We start from the raw sequence: 16,124 nt of genomic DNA on the forward strand, positions 1-16,124 counted from the left end.
ATACAAAAAATTAGCCAGGTGCGGAGGCAGGCACCTGTAGTCTCAGCTACACGGGAGGCTGAGGCAGGAGAATGGCATGAACCTGGGAGGTGGAGCTTGCAGTGAGCCAAGATTGTGCCACTGCACTCCAGCCTGGGCAACAGAGCGAGACTCCGTCTCAAAAAAAAAAAAAAAAAAATTCTCTTCTTTCATCAGCAAAAGCAGAACCAAGCAGTGACTACGTCTTAGAAATGCCATGTAAGCTGACACAGCCAGCTCGTCATGGCGCAAGCTGCTGGATCCAGTCTTTTCTCCCTGAGACCTGAGAGCAGACACCAATCAACAAGGCTGCCACACCAATCCTGAACGGGATTAAACTAAGCATGATTCCTGAGTTTAAATGATGAAATGCATATAACCTAATTCATTAAAGAAAATAAGGTAAGGCCAGGTGCAATGGCTCATGCCTGTAACCCCAAAACTCTAGGAAGTCAAGCTAGGGTGGAGTCACTTGAGTCCAGGAGTTCAAGACCAGCCTGGGCAACGTGGCAAAACCCCATCTCTACAAAAAAATACAAAAATTGGCCAGGCATGGTGTTGTGCACATGTGGTCCTAGCTACTCAGGAGGCTGAGGCAGGAGGATTGCTTGAGCTCAGGAGGTGAAGGCTGCAGTGAGCCGTGATCATGCCACTGTACTCTAGTCTGGGTGACAGAGCAAGACCCTGTCTCAAAAATAAATAATTAATTAACTAAAATAAAATAAAGTAGTCCCTTATCTTTCAGGCTGCTTATCCCTCTTTTTCCTACCTTCTTATGAAGGAAAAATCAAAATAGCAGCATCTACCCCCTGTGGAGCTCATAACTGGGAAGTGTTCCTTCATGTTTTAATTGCAAAAATGCTGCACTACCTGGAGAACAAGCTGGTACACCATCTGTCCCCCAATACTTCTCTATCTCTGGTATCTGTGTAGGAAGTTGAGGGGCACGATTCTCTGTAATGATAACCCAAAACACCTTTATTGAATGACAACCCTACTTTGGGTCCCAATCAAAGATGAAGGCAGAGATCAAAGGTAGCCATTCATAACAGCCTCAACAGGTGGCAGTTCAGTAAGAAACAAGTGGTATGTTCTTTGTAACAGTGAAAACAAGAAAAACTCTGAATGTCCAATAATAAAGAATTAGTTAATCATGGACTGTTGTTAAGCTCACTAGCTACTGACTGACTGACTGAGGTCTCGCTCTGTTGCCCCGGTTGGAATGCAGTGGTGTGATCATAGCTCACTGCTGCCTTGACCCCCTGGACTTAAGTGATCCTCAGGCCTCAGCCTCACGAGTAGCTGGGACTACAGGAACATGGCACCACACCAGGCTGATTTTTTGTAGAGACAGGGTCTTGCTGTGTTTCTCAGGTTGGTCTTGAACTCCTGGCCTGAAGCCATCCTCCAGCCTCAGCCTTGCAAGTGCTGGGATTACAAGCATGAGTTACCACACCCGGACTGTCAAGCTATTTATTTATTTATTTATTTTAAAGACACAGTTTTGCTCTGTTGCCTAGGCTGGAGTACAGTGGCGCAATCTCAGCTCACTGCAACCTTCTGTCTCCCACGTAAGTGATTCTCCTGCCTCAGCCTCCCATGTAGCTGGGATTACAGGCACATGCCACCGTGTCCAGTTAATTTTTGTATTTTTAGTAGAGACAGGATTACAGGGTTTCACCGTGTTGGTCGGGTTAGTCTCGAACTCCTGATCTGAGGCAATCCACCCACCTCAGCTTCCCAAAGTGCTGTGATTACAGGCGTGAGCCACCATGCCTGGCATCTTTTTTTTTTTTTTCCAAGACAGAGTCTCACTCAGTTGCCCAGGCTGGAGTGCAGTGGCACAATCTTGGCTCATTGCAAGCTCCGCCTCCCGGGTTCATGCCATTCTCCTGCCTCAGCTTCCCAAGTAGCTGGGACTACAGGTACCCGCCACCACGCCTGGCTAATTTTTGGTATTTTTAGTGGAGACGGGGTTTCACCATGTTAACCAGGATGGTCTCGATTTCTGAACCTCATGATCTGACCGCCTTGGCCTCCAAAGTGCTGGGATTACAGGAGTGAGCCACCGTGCCCGGCTTTTTTTTTTTTTTAATGCCAAAGCAGCTTTCTCCATTTTCTAATTTCCTGTAAATGTGGTTGTATTGTTTAAGAGAGAACAAAATTATAAAAATAATAATGCCATTATCTAACATTTACACTACATGTTGCAGTCTCCTAGAATAGTCAAGAGTTAAAAATCGGCCAGGCACAGTAGACCTGTAATCCCAGCACTTTGGGAGGCCAAGGCGGGTGGATAACCTGAGGTCAGGAGTTTGAGACCAGCCTAGCCAACACACTGAAACCGTGTCTCTACTAAAAATACAAAAATTAGTCAGGTGTGGTGGCACGTGCCTTTAATCCCAGCTACTTGGGAGCCTGAGGCAGGAGAATTGCTTAAACCTAGGAGGTGGAGGTTGCAGTGAGCTAAGATCGTGCCACTGCACTCCAGTCTGGGTGACAGAGCAAGACTCTGTCTCAAAAAAAAAAAAAAAAAAAAAAAAAGAGTTTAAAAATCACCCTATTTAATATCCACTATTATTATTATGTCAAATATGTATTCATTTAATTCTATAACCACTCTATGAGATAGCTACTATCATTCCATTTCACCAATGAGAAATCAAAATTTCAAACCAAAGAATCACATTCAAAAGGCTCAAATTATCATTATTTTTTGAGACAGGCTCTTGCTCTGTCACTCAGGCTGCAGTGCAGTGGAATAAACACAGCTCATGGCAGCCTCAACCTCCCAGGCTCAAGCAATTCTTCCACCTTGGCCTCCTGGGTAGCTGGGACCACAGGCATGTGCAAGCATACACAGCTAATTTTTTAATGTTTTATAGAGATGGAGTCTTGCTATGTTGCCCAGGCAGGTCTCAATCTCCTGAGCTCAAGTCATCCTCCTGCCTCAGCCTCCCAAAGTGCTGGGATTACAGGTATGGGTCACTGTGCCCAGCCTAGGCCCAGATTATTATATTACCCACCCCCAAATATGTGGGTTATATCCAAATCCAAGCAGTATCTGTCATCTGGCAGGGGACACGCTGGTGCTTTGTGGAATACAGATCTCTGGTTCCTAAGAAAATCCTAAAATCATTGCCATCAAGGGCATCGGTTATAGAACTGGTAACCAATGACAAGAGGCAATCCAAAACATATAAAATTATGGTGTGGAGAAGAAACTTAAAAAAAAAAAAAAAATTCAGGGCCAGGTATGGTGACTCACACCTGTAATCCCAGCACTTTGTGAGGCCAAGGCGGGTGGCTCATTTGAGCTCAAGAGTTCAAGATCAACCTGGGCAACATGGTAAAACTGCGTCTCTACTAAAAATACAAAAATTAGCTGAGTATGGGGGCACACACTTGAAATCCCAGCAACTCGGGAGGCTGACGTAGGAGAATCACTTGAACTTGGGAGGCAGAGGTTGCAGTGCGACAAGATCACTCCACCTCACTGTAGCCTGGGTGACAGCAAGACTCTGTCTCACACACACACACACACACACACAGACACACACACACACACACATACATACACACATACACACACACACACACACACATACACACATACACATACACACACACACACACACAGACACACACACATACATACACACATACACACACACACACACAGACACACACACACACAGACACACACACACACACACAGACACACACACACAGACACACACACACACAGACACACACACACACACACACAGACACACACACACACAATTCAGACCGTGAGGAGTTTGATAAAGTCTGGTAATTTATCTAGAAGGTCAGGTGGGTGAGTCCCTTTTTTTTTTCTTTTGTAAGATAGGGTCTCACTCTGTCACTCAAGCTGGGGTGCAGTGGTGCAATCTCAGCTTACTGCAGTCTCGACCTCCTGGGCTCAAGCAATCCTCCTACCTCAGCCTCCCGAGTAGCTGGGAAGACAGGCATATGCCACCACACCCAGCTAATTTTTGTATTATTTGTAGAGAAGGGATCTCGTCACGTGGCCCAGGCTGGTCTTGAACTCCTGGGCTCAAGTGATCCACCAACCTAGCCTCCCAAAGTGTTGGGATTACAGGCGTGAGCCATTGTGCCCGGCCTGGGTGAGTCACTTCAGAGAAGAAAAAGCTATTAAGTAAAGCTCAAGCCACAGGCACAGAAAGCCAAAGTAAGGGTGACAAGCACTTGTAAATCTTCATCAACGATAGAAAGGCTCTTCAGAGTCCACCTGTAGCTTAGAGCTGCAGAGACTGTGGGGGCGGCAGAAAGACCACTGGACTAGAATGAGGGTATCTGAGTTCAAAGTTTCAAGACTGTAAACCAAGAGGCTGGATAACTTTACCTCTCAAGGTCTTTCCAGCTGCAAAATTCCTTAAGATACAAAACAAAACTATAACTGCTGCTGAGCATGACAGAGGTGAGACATGAACCTCCCAGGGGAGACGAGGCATCATAAGCGCCATCCTGAGGTCAGTCCAACAGATTTAACTTATTTCACCCCATAATGCTGCAAATTCTGCTTCGTTCCTGTATTTCTTCAGGGACAAAGAAAAAAACATTCTAGAGGCATAAGAAACAGATGGTAGGGTTAAGATACTTGTTTGTAATCTCTTATTTTTTAGAGCTTCAAAATACACAATTTTCACAGCATTCCGAAATGTGAGTCACACACGTATAAACATTATGTCAACTATAAAAATATGCAAGGGGGCCGGGCACAGTGGTTCACGCCTTTAATCCCAGCACTTTGGGAGGCCAACGCAGGCAGATCACCTGAGGTCAGGAGTTCGAGACCAGCCTGGCCAACATGGAGAAATCTTGTCTCTACTAAAAATACAAAATTAGCTGGGTGTGGTGGTGCATGCCTGTAATCCCAGCTACTCTGGAGGCTGAGGCAGGAGAATCGCTTGAATACAGGAGGTGGGGGTTGCAATGAGCTGAGATCGTGCCATTGCACTCCAGTCTGGGCAACAAGAGCAAAAACTCCATCTCAAAAAACATAGATAGATAGATATACATATGCATGGGGACACGAACTGGGTAATCATGGTAGGATGTGATTGAAAACAATATTTGCAAGCAATACCCTTTCACAAAACACTCTTCTATTTTCTTCTCAATAAAAATAACTTCATTTCTTCCTTTCTTTCATCTAAACTTTCAAACTGCCTGAGTCCTCACAGAGAAGACAGTTGCACCTTGTTTTAAATAAATCCTAACAGGGTTTGTTTCCCATATGAGATACCAAGCACAAGATGGCCAGCTCTCCGGAGCTGTGACGGGCTCTTGCATTTTATCCTTCTTAGCAAATTTACACCCTTGATTCAGTTCGCAGGCTGCCCCAGCGCCAGGGATAAGCAGACTAGGAACATACTGAGTCCATTTCCACCCCTTAAAATGGTGTTCTGTTCAAACATATTTTTGTAGTTCAAATGGGACTTTGGAAATGACAGAAACTTACTGTTTAAAAGCCTCCTGAGAACAACCCCAATATTATTGTAGCCTAGAAGAGCCACCTACAGTTCCCCATTTTCCTGGCTGGCTCCAGTTCCCTCAAAAGCCATAATGAGGGCTGGGCGCGGTGGCTCACGCCTGTCGTCCCAGCACTTTGGGAGGATGAGGCGGGTGGATCACCTGAGGTCAGGAGTTCGAGACTAGCCTGACCAACACGGAGAAACCCCGTCTCTACTAAAAATACAAAATTAGCCTGGCGTGGTGGTGCATGCCTGTAATCTTAGCTACTCGGGAGGCTGAGGCAGGAGAATCGCTTGAACCTGGGAGGCGGAAGTTGCGGTGAGCCAAGATCATACCATTGCACTCCAGCCTGGGCAACAAGAGTGAAACTCAGTCTCAATTTTTTAAAAAAGCCATCATGAAATGGTCACGTGGCTCGGTTACCTCTTTTCTGTGAATTTCAGTGCTCTTACCTTCTTTATTTTACTTTCTCAGACTTTTCTCAATGCTCAGTATAATTTTAGTCTCTTTCTTCTTCAAGATAGTTTAATGTGTCTAAATAAGTTAATCTAGACTGGGTGTGGTGGCTCACATCTGTAATCATGGCACACTGGGAGGCCGAGACAGGAGAATCACTTGAAGTCAAGACTTCGAGACCGGCCTGGCCAACATGGTGAAACCTCAACTCTACTAAAAAAGTGCAAAAACTTAGCCAGGCGTGGTGGCACATGCCTGTAGCCCCAGCTACTCAGGAAGCTGAGGCATGAGAATCGTTGGAACCTGGGAAGCGGAGAGAGGTTGCAGTGAGCCAAGATCACCCTACTGCTCTCCAGCCTGGGTGACAGAGTGAGACTCTGTCTCGAAGAAAAAAAAAAAATCAGGCTATTTGATGATTTTGGAATAAGTCTTTAATAAAATAAGCAGCTTTCTACCTTTGGGAGATAGGAAAGATTTATAGAATAAGAATAAACAAAAATTGAAAAGGTAGTAGCTCCTATAGCCTGCAGAGACCCTGTTTCTGAGGATATTTTCATTTCTGAGGATGTTCTCCTGTCTTTTTTTTTTTTTTTTTTCAGATGGAGTCTCGCTCTGTCACCCAGGCTGGAGTGCAGTGGCGCAATCTTGGTTCACTGCAACCTCTGCCTCCCAGGTTCAAGCAGTTCTCCTGCCTCAGCCTCCCAAGTAGCTGGAATTACAGGCGCCTGCCACCAGGCCTGGCTAATTTTTTGTATTTGTTACTAGAGACAGGGTTTCACCATGTTGGCTAGTCTCCAACTCCAGACCTCAGGTGATCCACCCGCTTGGGTCTCCCAGAGTGCTGGGATTACAGGCGTGAGCCACCGTGCCCAGCCTTCTCACATCTTTAAGTGATTTTGTTTCCTATAATCATCTATACTACATAGACAGAAAAGAGGACAATACCATATAGGGAAAAAAATCTTCCCTATCCAGGAATTCCACTTCTAGGTCTACATCCAAAGAACTGAAAGCAGGGTCTCTAGGAGATATTTATATACCCATATTCATATAGCATTATTCACAATAGCCAAAGGGTAGAAGCAACCTAAGTATTCTCCATCAGCAGATGAAAGGAGAAACAAAATGTGGTACACATGGACAATGGAATTTTAACACTATCAGCCTTAAAAAGGAAGAAAATTCAGAAATATGCTGCATCATGGATGAACCTTGAAAACATGACGAAAAGTGAAAAAAGCCAGTCATAAAAGGACAAATACCGTATGATTCCATTTGTACGAGGTACCTAGAGTAGTCAAGTTCGTAGAGACAGACAGCAGAATGATGGTTGCCGGGGGCTCAGGGAAGGAGAGAACGAGGAGTTATTTAAGCAGCAGAGTTCCAGTTCCGCAAAATGAAGAGTTCTGGAGACTGCTTGCACAACAATGGGAATGTACTTAACGTCACTAAACTATACTCTAAAATTTTAGATGGCGATATGGTTTGGATTTGTGTCCCCGTCCAAATATCATATCAAACTGTAATCTCTAGTGTTGGCGAGGGGGCCTGCTGGGAGGTGACTGGATCCTGAGGGCAGATTTCCCCTTGCCGTTCTGGTGATAGTGAGATCTCACTAGATCCGGTTGTTTAAGTGTGTAGCACCATGCCGCCCCCCTTCTCTCTTCCTCTTCCTCCTCTGGCCATGTACTGATGTACCTGCTTCCCCTTCACCTTCTGCCATGATTGTACATTTCCGGAGGCTTCCCCAGCGATGCTGTCTATACAGCCTGTGGAACCGTGAACCAATTAAACCTCTTTTCTTTACAAATTACTCAGTCTCAGGTATTTCTTTATAGCAGTGTGAGAATGGACTAATACAGATGGTAAATTTTATGTTATGTGCATTTGACACAATAACAAATAAAATCTTCCCTATGTCCCAAAGCTAAATTCTAGGGTTGAAAGCTCTTTCAGTTTTTGAACTACCACATTATCCATCATTTCAACAACATGTGGCAGGGTGAGAAGTCAAGCGAGACAAATAGCTCTTTTTGAGTACCTTATGTTGCTTAACGACAGGTGTACTGTCCAAAATAATTAGCTTTCAAAAGGAATGGCCTTAACCCTCCTCTGCAACTGGTTAGTGATCTCAGTTTCCCTTCATTAAGTTCTTGACAGCTCAATGTCCTCACATCTGTCACTGTTTGGGAGACTAATTCCGAGAACCTAAATTGCTGAAAGGACTAGGCAACACATTTATTCTGGTTCATGGGACAGAACTGAACCCATCTGTTTTCTAATCAAAAGCTGTATTTGAATCAGTTTTGTTCCCCCACAGGACCATCCTAATGGGAGCAATACAATCATATGGTATTTTCCTCTTTCCTATCTATGTAATATACACGAATACAGTAAACACTAATCAATTAAAGGCATGGAACATCCTCAGAAACAGGGTCTTCACAGATTGTAGGAGCCACTACCTTTGCAATCTTTATTTTTATTTTTATTTTTGGAGAAGGAATCTCACTCTCTCGCCCAGGCTGGAGAGCAGTGGTGCAATCTCGGCTCACTGCAACCTCCGCCTCCCAGGTTTAGGTGATTCTCCTGCCTCAGCCTCCCAAGTGGCTGGGACAACAGGCACCCGCCACCACGCCTGACTCATTTTTATATTTTTAGTAGAGATGGGGTTTCACCATATTGGCCAGGCTGGTCTTGAACTCCTGACCTTCTGATGCGCCTGCCTCGGCCTCCCAAAGTGCTGGGATTATAGGCATGAGCCACTGCGCCCCACCTCCCCTATGTCGTTCTAAAACAAACCATGTCGCTCAGAGGAAAAGTAATCCTAGTGGTCAGAAGAACAAGCAGATGAAGATTGCAGGCTGGGCACAGTGGCTCATGCCTGTAATCCCAGGTCGAGGCAGGCGGATCACCTGAGGCTAGGAGTTCCAGACCAGCCTGGCCAACATGGCGAAATCCCCGTCTCTACTAGAAGTACAAAAATGACAGGTGGCAGGTGCCTGTAATCCCAGCTACTTGGAGGCTGAGGCACAAGAAAAGCTTGAACCCAGGAGGCAGAGGTTGCAGTGAGCTGAGATGGTGCCACTGCACTCCAGCCTGGGCAACAAGAGCAAGACTCCATCCCCCCACCACAAAAAAGAGAACTACATAGGGGGTAAATATTCCTGTGTTGTAAAAACGGACTCTATGTTGTAAAAACAGACTTACCTTAATCTTTTTTTAAGTTGTAGACTGTCATGGATGATCCTTTTAACAAACTCTAATTCACCTCCTTCTGCCATGATCTCTGTGATGCCTCCTGTATTAACAGAACTAGGTGGAGGTCTTCGAGGATTTCTTGAGTTTACTCCCTGAACAACGACAACAAAAAAACACTGGTGAAAAATGTGTACACCCAAGAACCGAGTCCGAATGTAACCTATCTCTAAGTTAGAATGTTTAGATGCAATTTTACTTTCCAAATAGTACGCTAGATTTAGATTTTAAAATCACATAGCCAATAAAATATTTTATTTATTTATTTTTTGAGACGGAGTCTCCCTCTTTCACCCAGGCTGGAGTGCAGTGCCGCGATCTCAGCTCACTGCAAGCTCCGCCTCCCGGGTTCAGCCATTCTCCTGCCTCAGCCTCCCGAGCAGCTGGGACTACAGGCACCTGCCACCACGCCCGGCTAATTTTTTGCATTTTTAGTAGAGATGGGGTTTCACTGCGTGAGCCAGGATGGTCTCAATCTCCTGACCTCATGATCCGCCCGCCTCGGCCTCCCAAAGTGCTGGGATTACAGGCGTGAGCCACCGTGCCTGGCCTAAAGTATTTTATTTTAAGCAGCTACTTCATGCAACTATTTTTTTTTTTTTTTTTTGAGACGGAGTCTCGCTCTGTCGCCCAGGCTGGGGTGCAGTGGCCGGATCTCAGCTCACTGCAAGCTCCGCCTCCCGGGTTTAGACCATTCTCCTGCCTCAGCCTCCCGAGTAGCTGGGACTACAGGCGCCCGCCACCTCGCCCGGCTAGTTTTTTGTATTTTTTAGTAGAGACGGGGTTTCACCGGGTTAGCCAGGATGGTCTCGATCTCCTGACCTCGTGATCCGCCCGTCTCGGCCTCCCAAAGTGCTGGGATTAACTATTTATTCCCAGGTCTTTTACTTTCCATTTTTGTGATTAAACATAAAAATTATTTACCTTTTTATATAGCCCAATCTGTCACTTTTTCTTTATGCTTTCTTTTTCATGTACAGAAAATCCACCCAAAGATTAGATAAATATTAACTTATGTTTTTTCCTAGCATTTTCATGGTTTTGCTTTTCACATTTAAATATCTAATCCACCCTTACCTCATACCATATGAAAGTTAACTCAAAATTCATCAAAGACCTAAAAGTAAAACCTAAAACTATAAAACTTTTTAGAAGAAAACATAAGAGTAAATTTTCACGACCTTGGAATAGGCAATGGTTTCTGAAACATAACAACAAAAGCGTAAGCAACAAAAGAGAACAGATAAATTGGACTTCATCCGAATTAAAAACTTCTGAGCTGCAAAGGGCACCATCAAGAAAGTGAGAAGAAGGCCGGGCGCGGTGGCTCAAGCCTGTAATCCCAGCACTTTGGGAGGCCGAGATGGGCGGATCACGAGGTCAGGAGATAGAGACCATCCTGGCTAACACGGTGAAACCCCGTCTCTACTAAAAAATACAAAAAACTAGCCAGGGGCGGTGGCGGGCGCCTGTAGTCCCAGCTACTCCAGAGGCTGAGGCAGGAGAATGGCGTGAACCCGGGAGGCGGAGCTTGCAGTGAGCTGAGATCCGGCCACTGCACTCCAGCCTGGGCAGCAGAGCGAGACTCCGTCTCAAAAAAAAAAAAAAAAAAAAAAAAAAAGAAAGTGAGAAGATTGGCCGGGCACGGTGTCTCAAGCCTGTAATCCCAGCACATTGGGAGGCCGAGACGGGCGGATCACGAGGTCAGGAGAGCGAGACCATCCTGGCTAACGCGGTGAAACCCCATCTCTACTAAAAAATACAAAATAACTAGCCGGGTGAGGTGGCGGGCACCTGTAGTCCCAGCTACTCGGGAGGCTGAGGCAGGAGAATGGCATGAACCCAGGAGGCAGAGCTTGCAGTGAGCCAAGATCCAGCCACTGCACTCCAGCCTGGGCGACAGAGTGAGACTCGGTCTCCAAAAAAAAAAAAAAAGTGAGAAGACAACCCACAGGAAGGGAATGTTTGCAAATCACTGTCTAATAAGTAACTTGTTTTTAGGATGTATAAAGAATGCTTACAACTTAATAATAAAAAAGAAAAATAAACCAACTTAAAAATGAGCAGAGGATATGAATAAGCATTTCTCCAAAGAAGATATGCAAATGGCCAATAACCACGTGAAAAGATGCTCAACATCATCAGTCATCTGGGAAATCCTAATCAAAACCACAATGAGATACCACTTTATACCCACTAGGATGGCTATAATCAAAAAGACAGATCAGGCCGGGTGCAGTGGCTTACGGCTGTAATCCCAGCACTTTGGGAGGCTGAGGCGGGCAGATCACGAGGTTAGGAGATCGAGACCATCCTGGCTAACACAGTGAAACCCTGTCTCTACTAAAAAAAAAATACAAAAAATTAGCCGGGCGTGGTGGCTCACGCCTGTAGTCCCAGCTACTGGGGAGGCTGAGGCAGGAGAATCGCTTGAACCCAGGAGGCAGAGGTGGCAGTGAGCCGAGATCGCGGCACTGCACTCCAGCCTGGGCGACAGAGCAAGACTCCGTCTCAAAAAAAAAAAAGCAAAAAAAACCCCGACAGATCAGGCTGGGCATGGTGGCTCATGCCTGTAATCCTAGCACTTGGGGAGGCCAAGATGGGCAGATCACTTGACGTCAGAATTTCGAGACCAGCCTGGCCAACACGGTAAAACCCTGTCTCTAATAAAAATGCAAAAAAAATTAGCCGAGGGCAGTGGTATCCGCCAGGAGTCTCAGCAACTCAGGAGGCTGAGGTGCGAGAATCACTTGAACCTGGGAGGTGGAGGTTGCGGTGAGTGGAGATCACACCACTGCACTCCAGCCTGGGCAACAGAGCAACACTCCATCCCCCCATCCCTCCCCCCCAAAAAAAAAGGACAAATAAGTGTTGACCGGGTGCGGTGGCTCACACGTGTAACCCCAGCACTTTGGGAGGCCAAGGCGGGTAGATCACTTGAGGTCAGGAGTTTGAGACTAGCCTGGCCAATATGGTGAAACCCCATCTCTATTAAAAATACATAAATTAGCCGGGCATGTTGGTGCATGCTTGTGATCCCAGCTATTCTGGAGGCTGAGGCAGGAAAATTGCTTGAACCTGGGAGAAGGAGGTTGCAGTGAGCCGACATGGCGCCACTACACTCCAGCCTGGGTGACAAGAGTGAGACGCTGTCACCAAAAAAAAAAAAAAAAAAAGCAGGCCATGTAGCAGTAAAAACATTGATTTCCTTCCTAAGCCAAGAAGTTCAGTCCAGGAGTGGACTATGACCCAAGTTGGTCAAATGAGAAGCAAATCAACTGCTCAATGGTTCAGGGAAGAAAAGAGCTGTCTCCGCACCCTCCCACCCTCTAAATATTGCTGTAGCACAAGTAAACCAGCTTATGAACAAAAACAACCACGGAACAAGTCACACCCAAGAGAAAAACAGAGCTCTTAATACTGTGAACACCTTAATCAAATCATTATGAAATCCCAACTACTGCTGGGTTTCTCAAATATGTCAGCCAATACACTTCCTTTGTCGTTAAGTCAAACTAAATTGGGTTTTTAGGTACAGTCCTCCCTCAGTATCTGAGGAAGATCTGCCTTAGATACCAAAATCCAAGGAAGCTCAAGTCCCTTTTATCATATGGGGTAGGATTTGCATTTCACCTGCCCACGTCATCTCATCTACTTTCAATAATTCCTAGATTAATTATAATACCTAATACAATGTGAATGCTATGGAACAATAGTGCTACTGTAGTTTTGTATTATTTTTCATTGTTACACTGTTATTTTTTATTGTTTTCTTTTTTTCTCCAATTTTTTTTTTGAGACAGAGTCTTGCTCTGTTACCCAGGCTGGAGTGCAGTGACACGATCCTGGCTCAATGCAACCTGCACCTCCTGGGCTCAAGCCATCCTTCCACCTCAGCCTCCCCCAAGTAGCTAGGTCTACAGGCACACGCCACAGCATCTGGCTAATTCTTTCTATAGTTTTTGTAGAGACAGGGTTTCACCACGTTGCCCAGGCTGGTTTCGAACTCCTGAGCTCAAGCTACCCGTCCGCCTCAGCCTCCCAGAGTGCTGGGATTACAAGTGTGAGGCACCCTGCAAGCCTCCCAACGCTTTCTTTTTTTTTTTTTTTTTTTTTGAGACGGAGTCTCGCTCTGTCACCCAGGCTGGAGTGCAGTGGCCGGATCTCAGCTCACTGCAAGCTCCGCCTCCCGGGTTCACGCCATTCTCCTGCCTCAGCCTCCCGAGTAGCTGGGACTACAGGCGCCTGCCACCTCGCCCGGCTAAGTTTTTGTATTTTTAGTAGAGACGGGGTTTCACTGTGTTACCCAGGATGGTCTCGATCTCCTGACCTCGTGATCCGCCCGTCTCGGCCTCCCAAAGTGCTGGGATTACAGGCTTGAGCCACCGCGCCCGGCCTCTCCCAACGCTTTCAATGCGTGGTTGGCTGAATCCACAGATGTGGATCCCACAGGTGTAGGACCTATAGACACAGAGAGCCGAGAGTACCTCAAACCAAAAGCACCCTAACTGACACAGCTTTCAAACCCCAGGCACTGTAGCACGCGCCTATGGTCTCAGCTACTAGGAGAGCTGACGGGAGGGGGACTGCTTGAGTCCAGATGTTCAAGACCAGCTTGAGCAACACAGCAAGTTCTCATTTCAAATATATTAATTTAAAAAACAGTAAGTTAATTTTTTAAAGTTTTCTTTAAAAAATAGTAAGTTAATTTTTTTTTTTTTTTTTGAGACAGAGTCTCGCTCTGTCGCCCAGGCTGGAGTGCAGTGGCCGGATCTCAGCTCACTGCAAGCTCCGCCTCCCGGGTTTACACCATTCTCCTGCCTCAGCCTCCCCAGCAGCTGGGACTACAGGCGCCCGCCACCACGCCCGGCTAGTTTTTTCTATTTTTTTAGTAGAGACGGGGTTTCACCGTGTTAGCCAGGATGGTCTCAATCTCCTGACCTCGTGATCCGCCCATCTCGGCCTCTCAAAGTGCTGGGATTACAGGCTTGAGCCACCGCGCCCAGCCATAAGTTAATTTTTTAAAGTTTTCATTGCAACCTCCGCCTCCCGGGTTCAAGCGATTCTCCTGCCTCAGCCTCCCCAGTAGCTGGGATTACAAGCGTGGGCCACGACGCCTGCCTAATTTTCTGTATCTTTAGTAAAGAAGGGGTTTCACCATGTTGGCCAGGCTGGTCTCCAACTCCTGGCTTCATAATCCGCCCACCTCAGCCTCCCAAAGTGCAGGGATTACAGGCATGAGCCACTGTGCCCGGCCTATATTCAATTATTTTAAAGCAGAAGACATTTTACCTTGGCTTCCAATTGATTGGCAAAAAAGGGAGGGTTGCACATGCAAAAGTCATAGATGATCTCAGATTCTTCTTTAAGAGCGTCCATCAGGAGCGTCTTCTGTGGCACTTTCACCACTAGGAGGAAAAACAGGGCTGTGAGCTCATCACTGTCGCGGTGGTTTTAAAGCATAATCACGCCCTGCATAACGATGCTTTGGTAACAATGGACTGCATATATGACGCTGGTCCCGTAAGATTGTAACACCACATTTTTACTGTACCTTTTCTATGTTTGATATGCTCAGATACACAAATACTTACCATAGTGTTAAAACGGCCTTCCGTATTCAATACAGTAACATACTGTTCAGGTTACAGCATAGGAGCCACAGGTATTACATACAGGCCTAGGTGTGCATGAGCACACACTACGATGAAATCATATTTCTCAGAATATATTCCTGCTGTTAAGTAATGCGTGACTGTATGTCCTCAAACCCTTTGACGTTACTCCCTTCAGGAGATGGAGTTTAATTTCCTTCCCCTAGAGTGTCGGCTGCATTTTAAGGACACTCAAATAGCTTCACGGAGAGATCCACATGGCTATGAACTAGGGTTTCCTTCCAAGAGTCGTGTGAGTGAGCCGCGAGTAAGCCATCTCGGAAGCAAATCTCTACCACCCGTAAATCCTTCAGATACTGTAGCTCTAGCCAACAACTTGACTGCAAATGCATGAAAGTGTCTCAACTGGAACCACCCGACTAAGCTATGCCAGAATGTATGACCCACAGGAACAATGAGATAAATGTGTATTGTTTGAAGTTGCTAGGGCCAAGTGCGATGGTTCATGCCTGTAATCCCAGTGCTTTGGGAGGCCAAGGTGGGAGAACTGCTTGAGACCAAGAGTTCCAGGTTAGCCTGGGCAACATAGCAAGAACCTAGCTCTACAAAAACTTTAAAAATAAAAAATTATCTGACCGTGGAGGTATGAGCCTGTAATTCTAGCTACTTGGGAGGTTAAAGTGAGAGACTGCTTGAGCCCAGGAGGCTTGAGCCATGATCACGCCAATGCACTCCGGCCTGGATGACAGAGTGAGACCCTGTCTCTAACAAAAAAAAAAAAAAAATTTTTTTAAGTCTCCTAGGGCCGGGATTGTTATATTGTTACAATAACAATGTAACAATGAGGTGGCTCATGCCTGTAATCCCAACACTGTGGGAAGCCGAGGCACGTGGATCACTTGAGGTCAGGAGTTCGAGACCTACCTGGCCAACATGGTGAAACCATGTCTCTACTAAAAAAAATCACAAAAATTAGACGGGTGTGGTGGTGGGCACCTATAATCCCAGCTACTCGGGAGGCTCAGGCAGGAGAATCGCTTGAACCTGGGAGACAGAGGTTGCAGTGAGCTGAGACTGTGCCACTGCACTCCAGCCTGGGTGACACAGCAAGAGTCTATCTCAAAAAATAAAAAATAAATAAAAGTAAATAGGCTCCTAGATTTTGGAATAATTTGTTACACAACAATGGAGAAATAAAACAAATGCACTAATAATATGAATGTCTCCCCTTACAAAAATATGTTCAATACTATG

General features: G+C 45.9%; 1 protein-coding gene across 4 annotated transcripts in view; it reads right to left on the reverse strand.

Moving 5' to 3' along the window:
* Positions 1-16,124, reverse strand: part of METTL16 (methyltransferase 16, RNA N6-adenosine) — a 91,133-nt gene that overhangs the window by 37,278 nt on the left and 37,731 nt on the right. For all 4 annotated transcript variants that reach the window (XM_028835872.2, XM_028835871.2, XM_028835870.2 and 1 more), the window contains 2 exons: positions 14,548-14,663; positions 9,208-9,350 (listed from right to left, as the gene is read on the reverse strand). In XM_028835872.2, coding sequence (XP_028691705.1) covers positions 9,208-9,350; positions 14,548-14,663 — 259 coding nt within the window. The remainder of the gene's footprint in view (positions 1-9,207; positions 9,351-14,547; positions 14,664-16,124) is intronic.

The sequence above is a fragment of the Macaca mulatta genome, chromosome 16, assembly GCF_049350105.2.
Source record: "Macaca mulatta isolate MMU2019108-1 chromosome 16, T2T-MMU8v2.0, whole genome shotgun sequence".
NCBI lineage: Eukaryota > Metazoa > Chordata > Mammalia > Primates > Cercopithecidae > Macaca > Macaca mulatta.